At 42.9% G+C, this 20,048-nt stretch overlaps 1 protein-coding gene across 1 annotated transcript in view; it reads left to right on the forward strand.

The window, feature by feature from the left end:
• LOC119955456 (probable helicase senataxin) overlaps positions 1 to 20,048 on the forward strand; it is a 140,057-nt gene that overhangs the window by 105,376 nt on the left and 14,633 nt on the right. The window contains 8 exon segments of the mRNA XM_038781647.1: positions 1,914 to 2,022; positions 3,081 to 3,254; positions 5,081 to 5,313; positions 7,466 to 7,618; positions 8,692 to 8,848; positions 9,347 to 9,448; positions 10,220 to 10,332; positions 17,616 to 17,687. Coding sequence (XP_038637575.1) covers positions 1,914 to 2,022; positions 3,081 to 3,254; positions 5,081 to 5,313; positions 7,466 to 7,618; positions 8,692 to 8,848; positions 9,347 to 9,448; positions 10,220 to 10,332; positions 17,616 to 17,687 — 1,113 coding nt within the window.

Raw genomic sequence — 20,048 nt, forward strand, 5'->3', positions numbered from 1 at the left:
TGTAAGACTTCTTACTGTGCTCACCCCAGTCCAACGCCGGCATCTCCACATCATAGCTTTTTCTTAAGTCTACGATTAGAATGGAACTATCTTTGGAATACAGAAATTCTACAGCAACATTCATAATGTGAACTCAGCCTTGTGGCTGCATGCGTCTTGGATGTTGTCAACATAACTGTGGAAGTTTACAAATGATGTCACCCAAGTGCAAATATGTATATACTATATGGGAGAGAAGACCAACGGTAGATTCTTGGGTGTCCATGTGTCACTGTAGGGCCGTTACTGCTGATGTGCCGACAAAGGTGATAGAGATTGGAGACCAGATGATTATGCAAGAAAAAGGGACAGTGTTCAAAGGGGGCTTTCCCCCATTCATCAGACCTGTTTATTTCCTCTTTGTTTCAGACGATTGCTCTGTCAATATTTCTTCCCTTCCCTTCTGCATTTTAATCCTTACCAATATTGGTCCTTGTTGCTCCATTACCCCTCACAAGTGTCCTTGCATGTTTCCTTACATATTTTCAGACAGCTGTTTTACGTCGAGGAGCATCACTTTCCACACTCAATAGTCAATTCGACAAGAACAGGAATCCTCCTTCCCTCTCACTGCCCCTCCCACGAGCACAAAACTTTAAAATATGGAAAATATAAGTAGGAGGCGGCCAATCGGCCCTTTGAGCCTGCTCTGCCATTCATTGTGATCAAGTTCAATACCCTGATCCCGTCTTCCCCTCCATATCCCTTTAGCCCCATGACCTATATCTAATTCCCTCTTGAAATAACTCAACTTTATGGCCTGAACTACTTTCTGTGGTAGCGAATTCCACAGATTCACCACTCTCTGGGTGGAAATTTCTCCTCACCTCAGTCCTAAGAGGTTTACCCCTTATCCTCAAGCTATGACCCCTAGTTTTGTACTTCCCCACCATCGGGAACATTCTTTCTGAATCTACCCTGTCTAATCCTGTTAAAATTTTGTAAGTTTCTATGAGATTCCGTCTCAATTCTTCCAAACTCCAATGAGTATAATCCCAACCGATTTAGTCTCTCCTCATATGGCAGTCCCGCCATCCCAGGAATCAGCCTGGTAAACCTTTGCTCCACTCCCTCCACAGCAAGAACACCCTTCCTCGGGTAAGGACATCAAAACTGCACTCAATGTGGCCTCACCAATGCCCTGTACAATTGCAGTAAAACATCTCTGTTTGTATTCTCAAATACTTTCGCTATAGAGGCCAACATACCATTTGCCGCCTTTCCTGTCTGCTGTACCTGCGTGCTTACTTTCAGTGACTGCCGCACGAGGACACCAAGGTCTAGCTGAGTTTCCACCTCTCTCAAAACAGATCACATCAGTATCTTGCCTTCCCTTGACTAATCACTGTTAATTTGCTACTCAAAGTGGATATCTGTATGAGAGGAAAATCTATATCTCATTAAGAGCAAAGAGGACCACATTTGTACTAAATAATCTAATATTGTACAGTCAAATAATTTGTGTGGGGCAGTAGGGAAATATATTTTGTAAGCTTTCAGATAGAAACATTGTGTAAAATAAAGATCACATTACTGTATAACACATCAGATCAAAATTAATCCTGAAGGTCGTTTATCAGAAATCAACATCTCCGCATTTTTTGAGTGCATAATGTGAGATGGATTGTTGTTTAACAATCTATATGTTTATGACCTGATTAAGGAAAATACAAAGTAATGAACTTGGAGATAATGCACAAGTGATATTGGTATTTCTGCACTGTATGTGGAGGATAGAAATTAACTAAAACAAGTTTAGTACCTATAGCCATATATATCAATAAAGTAAATTGTGATTGGCAAACAAAATGACTGACCATTTCAGTGAAGTATTTTTAATCGTAACTCTAAATTGCAGCATTCCTTTTATACAGTTAGCTCAGAAACTGAAGGAATCCAAGCAGACAAATAAAATGGTTCAGAATTTGCTGACTTTGAAGAACTATCGTGTGGAGGGTCAAATAAACTGTGCGGAATTTCAAGGTGAGAGCAGACAAATGGAGCCTATATTCCCAAACTTAAATTCCCAAGCTGATATCCCTCTCCACAAGTGCAATTTTTTGTGGCATTGGGTAGAATTTACAGTGCAGAAGGAGGCCATTCGGCCCATCGAGTCTGCACCGGCTCCTGGAAAGAGCACCCTATGCAAGGTTAAATGATGAAGCATAACAATAACATTTTATTATCCATGATTGGAGCTCAGTTCGGGAGCAATGTGAAACTTTCATCCACTTTGTTCTAAAACTAAGTCAGATTCTGAATTCATATTACAAATTTCGCATCAGTTTGAAGCAAAACTGCTACGTAGTGATGATCCATTGCATGATTAACTGGATGGATTCAGATTTGGCTTGCAAGAAGCTGAGAGTTTTCCATTGTCATATAACCTAGCCCACTCAATGATTCCATGTATTTGTAACAAGTATGCTGAATCCACAACTAAGATACTTTTATTATTGATATTTTGGGGTAGCCGTCTTTTGATTCAATCTTATTCTTGTTATTTAAATTTTTTCACTGCAAAACCAGGTTTTGCTAAAGGAGATCAAGGATGTGATCAAATCATTACAACAGAAAACTTAATATTTTTGTGTTTTGTTCGCACATGAGTTCAAAATTAGGTGGCTTAATTTTTTTTAGTGTGTGTAGTTGGTTTCATCACTGATGTGATTGATTAAATAATTTGAGGTTGTGACAACTGCATTTCAGCTGACATGGATTGTAAATGCAATGGTTTAAGACTCCAGCAACTAGAGGGAATCATTCTCATGCTCAAGGGGTTTGAGCTCGCCGTGGAGACTACGCATGGCAAATTTAAACTTGGTGAATTCCTATGAAAGGTGAATTGTGATGCTGTTAATCCAGTTGCTTTGAGTCTGAAGTCAACCCAAAGAGTTAATTCTCGTCATAGCCACATGACAGCCGTTTAAACTTTGAATTCAGTCTAACTGAGGGAAATGCTTTTATGCTGTCAATGATGTGTGTATAGTTAATAATATTGTATTAAATATTTGCTGACTGCAGTTTCTTTATTTATCTAGTTTTTCTACGTGACTACGAAGTTGAAAAGCAACTGCACCCGAAGGAGGATGATGTTGTGTTTCTCTGGCTTCCCCACAATCAGAATAACTACATGCAAGAAGAAGCCGAGATGATGGATAATAATCCAATCCCACATATAAGCCATATCTCAAGAACTTCACGCGTTTCAGCTGGTGAGTTTGGTAGGAATGCAGATAAATATTTCTATTTTATGTAGGAGATTAAAAGCCAAGTGTTCCTTTTAGCAGCAAATCGTTGAGGAAGACAGTTCAGTTCAAGTCCCTCAGGAGTTTCTGATGCTGCTGCTACAATTCTCTGCCCAAAAACAGGTCAGACCCATGGCACCACAATCTCCATTGCTGTTTTTTTCAATTCATTTTTACGGGATGTGGGCATCGCTGGTTAGGCTAGCATTTATTGCCCATCCCTGGTGCTGGTGAGTTGCTAGTGGTGGTCATAGAATTTACAGTGCAGAAGGAGGCCATTCGGCCCATCGAGTCTGCACCAGCTCTTGGAAAGAGCACTCTACCCAAGCCCACACCTCCACCCTATCCTGGTAACCCAGTAAACCCAACCAACCTTTTTGGACACTTAAGGTCAATTTAGCATGGCCAATCCACCTAACCTGCACGTCTTTGGACTGTGGGAGGAAACCTGAGCACCAGAGGAAACCCACGCAGACACGGGGAGAACATGCAGACTCCGCACAGACAGTCACCCAAGCCAGGAATCGAACCTGGGACCTTAGAGCTGTGAAGCAATTTTGCTAACCACTGTGCTGCCCAAGGCGTAGCGCAAGGAGACGGGTTCCGAATCTATCTCAGCCAAACAGTAGTCGAACCTGTTTGTATTAACACCAATTTGATCTACAACGGCCATCCAGCCAACTGAGCCAACCACTCTCCAAGGAGTCTTGAGTTATTATGGCAACATACATATCAACATGCGTGTGCTTGGATAGCGATGGTTTCTTGGGTGATCAGGAATACCTTCCACTTTTACCGCCTGACATTGGTTTCTTTTGGAAGGCATTGTGAATTGACTTGTTTAGCCACATTATGAATATATCTCCCTTGGCTATCAAGTCCTGGAGCGGGACTTGAACCTGGTTCAGAGGTAAGGGAACTCTCCACTGTCACAACAAGATCATTCCCTTCCTGATGCTAACAAATTACAACAAAACATTCCACTGAATGCAAATTCATGTTTTAAATTTTTTTTTTAAATCAGTCATTTGACACTATTGAAGACCATCAGCTCAATGATTGCAATAAATGGTTAAAGTTTTAGGATGCTCATCTGAAGTATCTAGCCAAGATATTGTTTCTCTGCCGTCACAGCATTTTGAGAGAAAAGAGAAAAACACACCTCAGAGAGCAAATGGGTGGTATGTTGGAACAGGTTCGATGGTCTGGTCTCGTACGAAGATGATGCCAGGGGGCTGCAGTGTGTGTAATAAGGTGCTGCTCCTCAAAGCTTCCATTGAGTTTAATATGTGGAATCTTCTTGTTCCAGTCCGTCATAGATCCCTTCTCTTGCCTCTTTTTCCAGTACATTGATGATTGTATCTGTGCCATTTCCTGTTTTTACCCCAAGCCAGAAATTTTCATCAACTCTGCTTCTCTCCTTCTGACCACCTTAATTAACAGCAGAATCATTGACTAACGTTTTAATGGGTCTGCAGTACAGAATTGATAGACCATTGGTGTGATTATGCTTTGTGCAGGAAAACTTGCATATGCGCAGTTGGATGACAACTTTGTGTTAAATCATCTTGTACCTATTCTAATCTAGAAATCACTGGCTCGGAATATGATCTCATTCAGAAGTGATCATCCTTCACATTGATCATTTTGGCTTTTTTTGTTCTTGTAATACATTCTTTGTTTCCTGTTTATAGGGCTGAAAACAGGTTTTTGAGGTTGAACTTCCTCCCTCAACATTTTTTTTCTTCTTGCCTTTTCTAACTACCTGTCAACTGATTTCCTTTTTTGAACAGGGCGTGATTCACAAACAGCTCTTTACATTTCAATCCGTACAAGAGGAAATGTTAGTGCAGTGAAAAACCAGCCAGTAAGGTGTGGCGTAATTGGTTCCCTTGTGACCACCATACGGCAGTTCAAAGGATTACTTTTTCTGGCCAAGACTCCTCTGCTCAGGCCAATTCTATCAGCCAGTTTCACATACTTTACTCAACGAGATTTGGTGGAGAGTCCAAAGTTGAGCCATGCTGTAAGTAGAAATGAGTCGCAAATATATGTAGAAATTTAACTATTTCATTGGTATAAAAACAGCGTAATCTAAATTTTTGCAACTTTGTTCCACTGCTGCATTTAATTTTTCAATGTTCATTGCTTTATCCAATTTAAATCAAAATTTGTGGTGAAACCTGAAAGCTACAGCCTTAAAACGTTACATAGATGATAGGAGCAGGTGGAGGCCTTTTGGCCCTTCGATCCTGCTCCGCCATTCATCACGATCATGGCCGATCATCCAACTCAATAACTTAATCCTGCTTTCTCCCGGCCTTTGATCCCATTCTCCCCAAGTGCTATATCTAGCTGCCTCTTGAATATATTCAATATTTTAGCGTCAACTACTGCCTGTTACAGTCTGGTGATGATTTTGCTTGTTGCACTTGTTGAATGTAAATTAGAACATTTTAAACCAATGTTTCTGGTCATGTGAATGGAACTTTCCAGATTAATTTCTGGTCAGCTCAGTCACTGCAGAGACGTGCGTTAGTAACAAAAATGCACAATAATCACCGTCACAAAATCAGGAGTTAAAATTAGACTGATGGATGCATTTGATTGTAATGGACATTCGGCTAAAGAGAACGATTGTATGGTCATGCAATTTCTATGGGATTACTCATGCAAAACTTAGTTTCTGGACTGCACAGCAGTTAGCGTTTGATTCAAATTTAGATCAAATGTGTTGTACTCGGGGCGGCACGTGGTTAGCACTGCAACCTACAGCACTGAGGACCCGGGTTCGAATCCCGGCCCTGGGTCACTGTCCGTGTGGAGTTTGCACATTCTCCCCGTATCTGCGTGGGTTTCACCCCAACAACCCAAAGATGTGTAGATTAGGTTGATTGGCCCTTAATTGGAAAAACAAATAATTGGGTACTCAAAAAAAATTTTTTAATGTGTTGTACTCAACACATAATGTCCCCCTTTCCCTTCCCTTCAAGGCCTCTCCTGTCCAAGAAATGTGTAACATCAAAGAACAAAGAAAAGTACAGCACAGGAACAGGCCCTTCGGCCCTCCAAGCCTGTGCCGACCATGCTGCCCGTCTAAACTAAAATCTGCTACACTTCTGGGGTCCGTATCCCTCTATTCCCATCCTATTCATGTATTTGTCAAGATGCCCCTTAAATGTCACCATAGTCCCTGCTTCCACCACCACCTCCGGCAGCGAGTTCCAGGCACCCGCTACCCTCTGTGTAAAACTTGCCTAGTCGATCTCCTCTAAGCCTTGCCCCTTGCACCTTAAACCTATGCCCCCTAGTAATTGACCCCTCTACCCTGGGAAAAAGCCTCTGACTATCCACTCTGTCTATGCCCCTCATAATTTTGTCGACCTCTATCAGGTCGCCCCTCAACCTCTGTCGTTCCAGTGAGAACAAACCGAGTTTATTCAACCGCTCCTCATAGCTAATGTCCTCCATACCAGGCAACATCCTGGTAAATCTCTTCTGCACCATATCTAAAGCCTCCACATCCTTCTGGTAGTGTGGCGACCAGAATTGAACACTATACTCAAGTGTGGCCTAACTAAGGTTTTATACAGCTGCAACATGACTTGCCAATTCTTATACTCAATGCACAGGCCAATGAAGGCTAGCATGCCATATGCCTTCTTGACTACCTTCTCCACCTGTGTTGCCCCTTTCAGTGACCTGTGGACCTGTACACCTAGATCTCTCTGACTGTCAGTACTCTTGAGGGTTCTATCATTCACTGTATATTCCCTACCTGCATTAGACCTTCCAAAATGCATTACCTCACATTTGTCCGGATTAAACTCCATCTGCCATCTCTCCGCCCAAGTCTCCAAATGATCTAAATCCTGCTGTATCCTCTGACAGTCCTCATCGCTATCCGCAATTCCACCAACCTTTGTGTCGTCTGTAAACTTACTAATCAAACCAGTTACATTTTCATCCAAATCATTTATATATACTACGAACAGCAAAGGTCCCAGCACTGATCCCTGTGGAACACCACTAGTCACAGCCCTCCAATCAGAAGCAATCAGAATGTCAAGCCAGAAGCAAAAACGTAACATGGTGGTCTGTGTTAGGGTTGTTAGTTAAACTATGTGGCTGCTCATTGTTTAGGGCACTGCATTTTACAATTCCCTTTCCCTTTGCAGGACGATTACAACGAGTATCAGCAGAAAGCTATTAACATGGCATATGCAATGGTCAAACAACCAAGAATTCCCAAGGTCTGTCTTATTCAGGGGCCTCCTGGAACAGGAAAATCAAAAACGATTGTTGGATTCCTACATCGTTTACTTAATGAGGTACTGTCCTCACTAAATTAAATGTAACTATGTAATAGAAAAAATTAGTCTTTTTAACTGCCAACTTCAAAATCGGAAATATTAATGTTTTAATGATTGAAAGTAATGTTAATCCAAAATCTTGGGACCTGATGAGATCCTGGTGTGGCAGAATGTAGACAAAAGTCTGGGAGCAGCAACAAGAGGTAAATATAATTCAACTTTTACTCTTCATTTCCATTTAGAATGGACTAGTTTTGCTCCTCATTCTTCAGCTGGAAGGCACGAGAGACACCTGGCCTCTGGTCCCTCCACCCAATGCTTTTAATGCGTTTCAGCTGTAGATTATTTGGTAGCACTCTTGTCTGAGTGGCGTGTGTTTTGGGTTCAAACCCGGGCTTGAGCACAAAGCCAATGCTGATAACCGGCACACTGCCAAAAGTGCCATCTTTCAGATGAGCTGTTAAACAGCTCCCATTTTTCTGCTTGGACAGATGCAAAAGATGCCATGACACTATTTCAAATAATAGGGACGTTTTCTCTGATGCCCATCTGGTTATTAGCAAATTACTGTTTGTGGGAGTTTGCTGTGAGCAAGTTACCTGTGTTTCCTACATTACAACAGTGATTATACTTCTTGCTTTCATCGCCTGTAGATCATTTCGAGACAGCCAGTGGTAGTAAAAAGTGCTGTGCAAATGCAAGTCTGTCTTTCTGTTCAAGAAGTTAGAATTCCACTGTGCATCATGTAATGGTTCTAGCAATGTGTTTGGTCGCTCCCTGATTTTACTAATCTTTCAGATAACCCACACATTCAGCATTAGGAAAATGGCTTATAATTGTTTGTTTAGGGTAGTCAGTCCCACCCTTCTGAAGCTTTATGCTTCTGGAAATATATATTAATAAAAGCTGTGGCATTCTTCAGACGTATATATTTTATTCTTTTGCCTCTCTGAAAGTAAAATCTCCTAATATTGCAATAGGTGCCAGTATAACCTTTCAAATAATTTTGTTTAAAGGGCAAAAAGATGGGAAGTATTTTTCAGATATACTACCAGTACCTTCTCATGTTTCTTTGTACCTTCCAAATCTAGGAACAAGAGAATGTTAAGCCATATGACAGCAGGAACATTCGAACGAAACGAACCAGGATTCTTGTGTGTGCACCATCAAACGCCGCCATTGACGACCTCATGAAGAAAATCATTGTCGATTTTAAGTCAAAGTGCAAAGATAAGAATAATGCACTAGGTATACCGTTTGCTCTTTTTTTTAAAAAAAAGTTAACTTGGTGCAATTCAATTTCCAAATCATAATTATTTTTAAAATCCGAAATGGTATTCAACAAACTGAAATTTGACTTGCCATCATTAAGTGGTAGTGATTGATTATCTACTCGGTAGCATGTAGGCCCATTTCATATTAAATAGGAATGCTATAACGCGCCATAAGGATCTCCTCACTCTTTGCCTTCCTCCCACTAAATGAAAGCATTTTGAAAATGTAATTGCACACAGCAAACATCAGGAAAATATTGTGACGTTTCTAATCACCAGACTAGCTGCATGCACCCTGTTTAAAGATATGGAACTGTTTATTTTAATGTGCAAATGCCTAATAATCATGCAGTATTTAAAAAGTAAAGTGGCTGCAGTATTTAATTACTGCTGACAAGTTGTGAGCTTGTACAGTTAATACCATAGAATTTCACAAATAGGGGGTTAATAATTCAATGCTTTTTCTCTTCAGGTAACTGTGGAGATGTGAACCTGGTAAGACTGGGAACTGAGAAAGCCATTCACTTTGATGTATCAAAGTTCAGTCTGGATTATCAAGTGAATCATAGATTGAGTAAGTGTTTTCTCTTTGGGTGGAAAACAATTTGAAATTAATATCATACAGTGCTGGAGAAGAGAATCAGATAACATTACCAAGCATTAGGGCAGCACGGTGGCCTAGTGGTTAGCACAACTGCCTCACGGCACTGAGGTCCCAGGTTCGATCCCGGCTCTGGGTCACTGTCCGTGTGGAGTTTGCACATTCTCCCCGTGTCTGCGTGGGTTTCGCCCCCACAACCCAAAGATGTGCAGGCTAGGTGGATTGGACACGCTAAATTGCCCCTTAATTGGAAAAAATAATTGGGTAATCTAAATTTATAAAAATAAATAAATTACCAAGCATTTGCAAATGTATTAATTAATTGAGGGCAGCCAGCATAGAATTTTAAACGGCAAATCGGTGTTGGAAGTTTTGTAATTTTTGAAATTTTGGCGGAATTTTTTCCCACCACACACACATGGGAAGGGAGAATGCTCTTTACTGACCGACTTGCATAGCTTTCTCACAAGTATTAAATGAATTGGTATGAAAGGAAAGTGTAGTTTGTGGTAAATATTTGATATTAATTTTGGCTTTCACTACTTGAAATAAGTTTTAGTTCAATGCAAAGTCGACCTTCAAAGTGTTGTGGTCTGTAGCGCATGACTCGTTCATAATTGATCAGGGATTCATTGGGTAAGGTTTTGATACCTATCATTTTGTTGAATAAGATATTGTCTTGCGTTTAAATGCCTCTAAATTATTATTTCTCTCAATTCCAAATGATTATCTGTGGCTGTGCAGAGAAGTGCCAATCTGATGCCGATCAGAGCAACCAGAGACGAAAGGATTGGTTGGATAGGAGGCTAGATGAACTGGGGAAGAAATGTGCCATCATCAAAAAAGACAAGGAGAAGGTAAATTCTGATATCTTTCTGTTGTCGGATGAGCAGTGGTGTGGAGATCTATTACCAAGCTGGTTGAAGAGCTTTACCAAATCTGTAGGTATTTTTTTGAAAAATTAGGAAGTTCTCACTTTTTAATACTTTATCTGTGCTAGGAGATAATTAAAGTTAGTTAACTCTCGTAGCAATACTGGTGAGCATAGTATATTCTTATTCCATGTCCATGTCAGTTAATTGTAACCGAATTTGAAAATAAGAGGAATGGCAAAACTATACACTGATTATTCCACCGATTATATACTTTATTTTTTTTTTAATGTTATTCTCCTTTTTCACATTTACTCCCAAATTTACACCCACTAACAATAAACAATCAGTAACAAATATGTCAATCCCCATATCAATAACGACGATCCCATCCTCCCACCAAACCCCAAACATTAGCCCGCATGTTCACGCAAATGACAAAAAGGAATTAGGGATCACCCATAGTCGCCATTAACACACACAGCCCCCCTCCCTCCCACCCACACGCCCCAACTAATGTTACCCAAGGTCTTGAAGGTGTATAATGAATAATGTCCATGAAATGTAGAATCCTTCCCCTCAGATCAAACTTAACCTTCTCAAGAGTCAAGAATTCCAACAGGTCCCCCGCCACACCAGGGCACAGGGTCGAGAGGTTGCTCTCCAACCTATCAGGGTCCGCCTTGGGGCGACCCCCACGGCAACGTTCACACACATCTTCTACTCCTTCAAAGAATCGGCTTATCCTCGCCCTCGTGAGGTGTGCTCTGTGTACCACCTTCAGCTGTATCAGCCCCAACCTCGCACATGAGGTGGAGGCATTCACTCTCCGGAGCACCTCGCACCAGAACCCCTCCTCCATATCCTCTCCCAACTCTTCCTCCCACTTTGTTTTGATCCCTTCCAGTGGTGCCTTCCAAAATACCTCCGTAAACCGCCAACACTACCTCCTTCTCCAGTCTCCACTGGGAAGCTCTGTATTTCCTTTCTGGCAAAATCTCGAACCTGCATGTATCGAAACATTTCCTCCTGCTCCAGCCCATACTTCGCTTCCAGCTCCTTCAATCCTGTAAACCGACCCTAAAGAAACAAATCTTTCTGTGTCTTAATCCCCTTCTCCTCCCATTTCGGAAAATTTCCATCCCACCTCCCAGGCTCAAATCTGTGGTTCCCCTGAATCGGCATTTCCCTTGACCCTGCCCCCAACCCAAAGTGTTGGCGAAACTGCCTCCAAATTCTTAATGAAGCTATTATTACCGGACTCCCTGAGTATTTCCTCAGGCCTATCGGGAGCAGCACTGTTGCTAGTGCTTTCGATCCTAACCCCCTGCACAAACTCTCCTCCATTCTGACCGACTGGAAATCAACCCCTATGACCCAGCTCCGCACCTTCTCCAAATTTGCCGCCCAGTAGTAATACATCAGGTTCGGAAGACCCAAACCCCCTGCCTGCCTTCCCCTCTGTAGCAGCATCTTTCTAACTGTGGCCATCTTCCCTCCCCATATGAACGAAGTAATCCTTCCCTCAATCTCTCTGAAAAAAACCTTTGGCAGGAAAATCAGCAGGCATTGAAAAATAAACAGAAATTGCGGCAACATGTTCATTTTAACCGCCTGTACCCGACCCACCAGTGACATAGGGAGACCATCCCACCTTGCCAGATCAGTTTTCACTCTCCCCACCAAACTAGAAATGTTGTACCTGCGGAGCCTCCCCCACACTCCCAGGCAACCTTCACCCCCAGGTACCTAAAGTGAGTCCCTGCCCTACGGAATGGCAGATCCACAAATTATATACTTGATGGAAACTGAAATCATATGCTTGATATCGTGTCCTCTGAGGGTGGCATGGTGATTAGAATTGCTGCCTAACTGCGCCAAGGCCCCAGGTTGGATTCTGACTTTGGGTGTCCCTGTGTCTGCATGAGCTTCCTCCAGGTGCTCAGGTTTTCTCCCACAGTCCATAGATATGCAGGCCAGGTGGATTGGCCATGCTAAATTGCCCCTTAGTGTCCAGAGACATGCAGGTCATGTGAATTGATCAATGCACGGAGATGAGGTGGGGAAGTGAGCCTAGTTGAAGTGCTCATTCGAGAGATTGATGCAGACATGGTGGTCCGAATTACCTCCATCTGCACTGTAAAGATTCTATGATATGATGTGAACGACGAGAATGTTTTCTGTGCACCTTTCTGTCATCACAATTAAAAATTATTTCCAAAAATGAGTTGTTGAACTATGATAGAAGCCCTTACCAATTTCCACATCCTATGTGTTGCTGGCCCAGAGTTCTGAAGTAATCAGTGCTGTGTTGCCCTTGGTCGCAACTTTTTTTTTGTTCCTTTAATTTTTTCCCACAGCAGCCAACTTGCTATCTGTTTATTCACGCAATCTGGATATAGCGCTTCAGGATTACACTATCATTTTATTCCAATAATGATGCCAAAAGTCTTGGCAAAGTGACAACAAAAATCTCTTACTATATCAAGAGGTCAAAGCAATGGAGTAAAGGTTTACTCGTTTGCCCCAAAAATGTTGTATAAATGTTGTAACGAGGTAGAAATCAAGATTGCAAGTTTAAAAATTCACACTGGCAATGTCAACACACTGCATGAGAGAAATATTGAAAAGTGCGTAGTGCTCCATTCCCTGCTGAAGCAATGCTGCTATAGAAAGTGCCTTTCCTAATAGAGGACTTAATTTGTACTTTGTGATCAACCTAAAATTTCTATCCATAATTATAAATGTAATTTATTAGAATGTCAAAAGAAGCCCAAACAAAAAGTGAAAGAAGCATTGAAGAAATGGCATTGTTGTCTAGGAAAGTTCTGCCCACTCTGGGTGATGATTCTTTGATCGGATGGAATAAAAATAAACTTGTTCCTTTACACATCACTTGACACTCAGCGGTGCAGTGGAACCTGGAGTCCCCAATGAAATAGAGTGAGAGGAGGCTCATGGGTTGAATAGCATGTTTCTGTTGTAGATCTATATATATCTTTGGGAAATGTACATTTGAGTTGTAAGCATTCCTGGAAGACTCCCATGTTACTTGTGTAATTACTTTATTGATATGAAATGAGTGAAATGCAATCACTTAAACTATTGGACAGCGGAATAAGTAAAACAACCCCTGCTTTTTTAACATCCCCCACCTTTTCTCAAAACCCCCTGCAGAGCCCCTTAACTCGTGTTGTATTTTCTCCAACCGCAGGAAGGGGTACAGGTCACCCAACCAAGCCGCTATCCCCGGTGACGATGCTGATCACCACTCCAGTAAAGTTCGCCACCATGCAATCTGAGGCAAAGGCTACGACATCAGCCTTCCTCCTCCTCCATGAGCTCCAGCTTCTCTGAAACCCCAAATATCGGCACCAAAGGGTCCAGGTCCTCCGCTGCCTCCACTATCCTGGCTAAGACCAAGAGCACTCCCACCCAGAATCTTCCCAATTTTTTTGCAACCCCAAAACATGATTCGCTAGCCCCTGCCACACGTCACACTAATCTGCTACCCCCGAAAGAGCCCACTCATTCTCGCCTGAGTCATATGCACCCTGTGCTCCGGCTTAAACTGTATCTGGCTCATCCTTGCATAAGAAAGGTCCCATTTACCCTACACAGTGCCTCGCTCCATACTCACTCCCTCCCCACCCCTGACAGCTCTGCCCTCTCCCTTAGCTCCTCCAGACTGGCGAACCCTTCCTCCAAATACAGATCCCTTACCTTGACCACTTCCCTCCACCTTCCTGTACACACTATCCATCCCCCCCAGGCTCAAACCCATGATTCTCGCACAGCGACATTAACACTGACATCACTTCCACCCTAAAATGCCTCATCATTTGATTCCATATCTTCACTGTGAACTGCACCACCGGGCTCCCTGACTACCTAGTCAGAGGTCCTCCCGGCCCTCGGCACCTTCCCCGCCCACACAAAGTGTAAAATTATCGTGTTCAGTTTCCGAAAAAAAGCTTTTTGTACAAAGTTCGGGAGAGCCTGAAACACAAACAAGAACCTCGGCTGAAGACTAATTTTCACCACATGGACCCTCCCTGCTAATGTCAAGTGAAGTGTATCCCACCTCTTAAGGTTCTCCCTGGCTACCTCCACCAGATTTGTTAAGTTCCATTTATGGAGCCATGTCCATTCCCTCGCTACCTGAATCCCCAAATACCCAAACCTATCATTTGCTGCAGTAAATGGTACCCCCCCCCCCCCCCCCCCCCCCCCCCCCCCAAATTAGCCCACTGTCCCAGCTCATTCACTGGGAAAACCTTGCTTTTATCTACATTCAGTTTGCACCCCGAGAACCCTTCAAACCTCCCAAGCAGGCCCATAATCCTTCTCTTACTCTCCAGCGTATCCGAAACATACAGCAGGAGGTCATCGGCAGAGAGTGACATCTGATGTTCCCTCTGTCCCCATATAATCTCCGCCACTCCGACGACTCCCTGAGAGCCATCGCCAATGGCTCTATGGCCAGCGCAAACAGCATCGGCGACAGCGGGCACCGCTTCCTCGTACCCCTGTGTAAACCAAAGCTTCTCAAAGTCATATTATTCGTCCTCGCACTCGCCTTTGGCGCCGCATACAGCAACCGCACCCATGCCACAAATCTCAGCCCAAACCCAAACCTTCCCAAAACCTTAAACAAGTCTCCGCATCCATGGACACAACCACCTCCGGTACCAGAGTCCCTGATGGATTCATCACTGCATTCAACAGCCGTCTTACATTACCCCGCGAACATCCTGCCCTTCACGATATTTGATATTCTGCAATCACCCCGGGACACAATCCTCCATCCTCCCCGCCAATAACTTAGCCAATACTTTCACATCCATGTTCAATAGTGATATGGGCCTATACGACCCACATTCCATCGGGTCCTTTCCCTTTTACACGATTAACGTGATTACTGCCTGCATCATCGTCTCCGGCAGCTTCATTAAATGACCCTAACAGATGTTGTGCCAGGTCCGTCGCAAACTCCTTATAAAATTCTGCCGGGTACCCATCCGGCCTTGGGGCCTTCCCCGACTTCATACCGCTGCTACTATCCAGCACCTCCCTTAGCCCCAGGGGCTCCTCCAACGCCTGTCTCTTTGCTTCCTCCACCTGGGAAAATTCCAGCTCGTCCAGAAATTGCCCCATGTCCCTCTCCTCTCTTCCACCTCATAAAGTCTCTGGTAGTACTCCCTAAACGCCTTATTTATCTTCTCGGCTCACACACCACATCCCCAGTAAGTATCTGCAATATTTCCCTGGACGCAGCCTGCCTCTGCAGCTGGTGCGCCAACATGTGGCTCACCTTCTCCCCATACTCATATTGCACCTCTCTTGTCCCTCACAGTTCCCTGACTTTTCTTTCTTGGTTGTTCTTTAATTCTGTAAAATCTGTCCTATCTTTCTCCGAGCTTATATCCTGCTTCCCCTTCCTGCTTCCCACCCTGTAGTCTGTTGGTACATTCAAAATCACTCATTTAAGTGTGACCATCATTTTGTAGTTTGAATTAATATGTGCTTGAGCATCTTCTGCTAAAATTGATGGAAGCCATTTTAATAAAAACTAAATCAGTATTATTGGAAACCAGCCAGATTAGTTAAGTCGAAAGCCTTAATTATGAGACAATTAAAGAATGTAACTCATTAATAGATATGTTAGAAAGACTGGAAATTTAGTTTGAACAAATGTTAATCACTTATAATAATAAACTTATCAGCACTTGATTATTAATACAGACGTTAAAGTACTGTGGGAATAAGATTGTGCGCTTCTCAGGCCACAGAATAAAGAAATAAAATGAGAGCGAGAGACGAGAGCACGAGAAAGGCAAAGCGCGATGAGAGAGCGAGAAAGGTAGAGAGAGGGGTGAGATCGAGAAAGGCAGAGATAAAGAGACGAGAGTGAGAAAGGCAGAGATAAAGAGATGAGAGTGAGAAAGGCAGAGATAAAGAGACGAGAGAGACGAGCGAGAAAGGCAGAAAGAGAGAGCAAGAAAGGCAGAGAGAAGAAAGAGAGAGAGAAGAGCAAGAAAGGTAGCTAGAGACCGAGAAAGGCAGTGAAAGAGCCGAGAGGACAAGAAAGGGAGAGCGATGAAAACAAAGATTGTGGGTAGCAGGGGCATAAGAGAGATCTTTACGAGAGGCAGAGAAGATGAGATTTGAGAAGAGTGATGTTTATGCAGAGGTGCTGAGAGTTGTTGTTCGATATTGTCACTTAACGACTTGGTCTGAGTAGGATAGTAAGAAGTCTGTTCAATCGTTAAAGTTGAGCTTTTTTACCTAACTGTTAATTACTGCCGATCGGTGTTAATTGAATTTATCTTTCTGACTTACCTTTTTAATGGGTAAGCTTTCGGAATTCGTCATTTAGTGGTTAAGTCCCTTAAGAACCTGATGTGATTTGCAATGCGGGGCAAGTGAACCCCATAATACTTGGTTCAATTGAAAAGAAATTTAACAACCTCATTAGGTAGTTTCATTCGTGTTCACTTTTAGATTCGGTCTATAGATCGTATTCATCCTTCCCTTGATCAATGGCCATCACACTGTGAATAATGGTCTGTCCCAGAAATTATTCTCTGACCAACACCATTCACAGGGGAGGCACGGTGGTACAGTAGTGTTGCACTGCTGCCACACGGTGCTGAGGACCCGGGTTCAATCCCGGGTCACTGTCCGTATGGAGCTTTCGCATTCTCCCCATGTCTTTGTGGGTCTCATCCCCACAACCCAAAAGATGTGCAGAGTAGGTGGATTGTCCGCACTAAATTGCCCCTTAATTGGAAAAGAAAGAATTAGGTAAATTTAAAACGGAAAAAACAAACTACCATTCACGGTATAATCAAACAGGCTTCAGCGTACTGTTGCATTATTTTCATCTTGCTTGCTTTTTAAGATTTTATCAAAAGCTTAAATGGCTGTGGACATCTGCCATAGTTGAAGTATTGATATCTAGCACAGTGGAGTCTGGCTTCCTAACTGAGCAACAGTATGTCTTGTAGAGTTCATGTGTCATTTTGTGGTGCAAGAAGCAAAATCACATTGGATGATCTTAGGAAGGTATATGTATCATCAGCAATAGTTGGTAATTTATTTAATACATATATTTAGCATTGTAATTTGAGAACATTGTGTCTGCATTTGTGTTTCAAAAGAATGGGGAACCTCTATTCAGAAATTAGTCATGGTTACTATTAGTGTGATAGTTTGAGAAGTAATTTGGAAACCAACATTTTTTTGTCCTGCCATCTGTTCTATAGATTGAATTGGTAATTCAAGAAAGGAGAAAATTGGAGAGGGAGAGGGAGGAACTTGGACGCAGACTGAAGGAGGTAAGAACTGAAAGATTTGGCTGTTTTTCCACCATCTTGCATCTGCAATTGTCAAATGACTGCAATTCACATTGGTAGCTACTTGTCCATTTGCTGAACGTTTTAATATATTGGAAAGTGAATACCTTTTATTACTTGCAATAAATAGTTACTGTTGCCTAACGAATCTTGCTATCGATTTGTCTGCATAAGAGTAGCTGAATCATGTCATTAAGCACTTTAAAGGGTTTTCATATAGAAGTCATTTTAAATGTAAATATTTTCCTTAAATCTTAAGACATAACCGGAGAATAAGCTGTTCGGTTATGTTCAATTACTGCACGTGCATCACTCGAGTAATGGTACCATAGCAGTTGCTGATGCATTGACACAATGGATCACGACATTAATCTAATCCTAAAATTAAAAGTTGACAACTGAAACAGCCAGAAAGCAGCACAGTGGTTAGCACTGCTGCCTCTCAGCACCAGAGACGGGGTTCGATTCCGACCTGGCCAATCAATGTTGTAGTATTTTCACATTCTTCCCGTGTCTGCATGGGTTTCCTCCAGATTATCATAGAATTTACAGTGCAGAAGAAGGCCACTCGGCCGATCGAGTCTGCACCGGCTCTTGGAAAGAACACCCTACTCCCAGGTCAACATCTCCACCCTATCCCCGTAACCCCACCCAACACTACGGGGCAATTTTGGACACTAAGGGCAATTTAGCATGGCCAATCCTGCACATCTTTGGACTGTGGGAGGAAACCGGAGCACCCGGAGGAAACCCACGCACACACAGGGAGGATGTGCAGACTCTGCACAGACAGTGACCCAAGCCGGGAATCAAACCTGGGACCCTGGAGCTGTGAAGCAATTGTGCTATCCACAATGCTACCGTGCTGCCCTTAATGATGCTCCCACAGTCCAAAGATGTGCAGGTTAGGTGGGTTGGTAATGCTAAATTGCCCTTTAGTCTCCAGGGATTCGGTGGGGTTATGGAGTGGGGGATTGGGTTTTAGGTAGGGTGCCATTTTGGAGAGGCTGTGCAGAGTCAGTGGGCCCAATAGCCTCCTTCAGCACTGTAAGGATTCTGTGATTTCTATGAAAATGCTTGGATGCATCTGCTATCTGATGATAGGGAGGACTTGTTTTGAGAAACAGCAGTAGAAATGAAAATGAGAACTCAAGTTACAAAATGTTAATTATTGCACTATTCAGGACTGTGCTGCTTTCTGGCTGTTTCATTTGTCAACTTTTAATTTTAGGATTAGATTAAACCATCATCTTAACAACTGGAATACTTATTAACCACATTACTGATTTGCTCCTTAATGTCGTGATCCATTGTGTCAATGCATCAGCAACTGCTATGGTGCCATTACTCAAGTGATACACGAGTTTTCCCCCATCTAACCTATTCCTGATCCAGTAGCTGATATCAGTTTCAGTGGTAGAGGAGGAATGTTATAGGAGACTAAACTTTGATGTAGTGTTGCTCGTTGTGCCTTTACTTAATTGCTCTGTCTAATCACCTTGCTCTAGAGTCGCCAGGTATCTTTATAATACCACCACGAGGTTCAAGCTCAAGTGCTGATCAATAACTCAATACACCAGTTAGTAAGGTTCAAATCAAAACACATTTATTATATACACAGCCAATCGCTACTCATGCATAAAACACTACTCACTAGACTATCTCTAACACTAAAAGGCCAATACTTAGCTTTGGAAACTGGCCCACCAGGTCAGGGGAACAAATGGCCTTTCGTTTGATTCTGAGTCTGCAGGCTTCAAGCTTGTATGGACTGGTAGCTAGGAGCGCCTATCTCGTAGCATGCGTTGACTGGACACTTACTTGGTTGGTGCAGCTGCTGGGCAGGTCACGGTCAAGGGTTGTTTCGAGCTGCTGAGAGACCCTGCCAAGAAGCTGTTAGGCTGGTCTCTCCTCGCTGAGAGCCAAGTGTCAAGAAGGACAAATTGAACTTGGGGACTCTATTTTATAGTCCCCAGGGGCTTCGCGCCCTTTTGGGCGGAACCCGTACCTGGTTCCAAGTGATTTGACTAAGTTCTGATCACTTGGATCGATTTCTCCAATACTGGAGCTGTTCCCTGATCGCTGGGCGGTTCCTAAGTGTCCGTTGGCCTTCCTTTGTCTTGGCTCCTGCTGGCGCCGAGGAGTCTGGTTTGGTCTTAATTTCTTTAATGTATCCAATTGTTCCCGGGGATCGCTCATTCCTATGCAGATGGTTTTTGGTTTTGGTTCCGTCTGGGTTCTGCAAGTCCTAATATACAGGAAACTTTGCACCTGCTTGTTTCCCTGCACTTGGCCATTTCTCCCTGTATTCTTAGCGGGCATCCATTTTGGAGTCGGGAAGTG

This window comes from Scyliorhinus canicula, chromosome 21, assembly GCF_902713615.1.
Source record: "Scyliorhinus canicula chromosome 21, sScyCan1.1, whole genome shotgun sequence".
Lineage (NCBI taxonomy): Eukaryota > Metazoa > Chordata > Chondrichthyes > Carcharhiniformes > Scyliorhinidae > Scyliorhinus > Scyliorhinus canicula.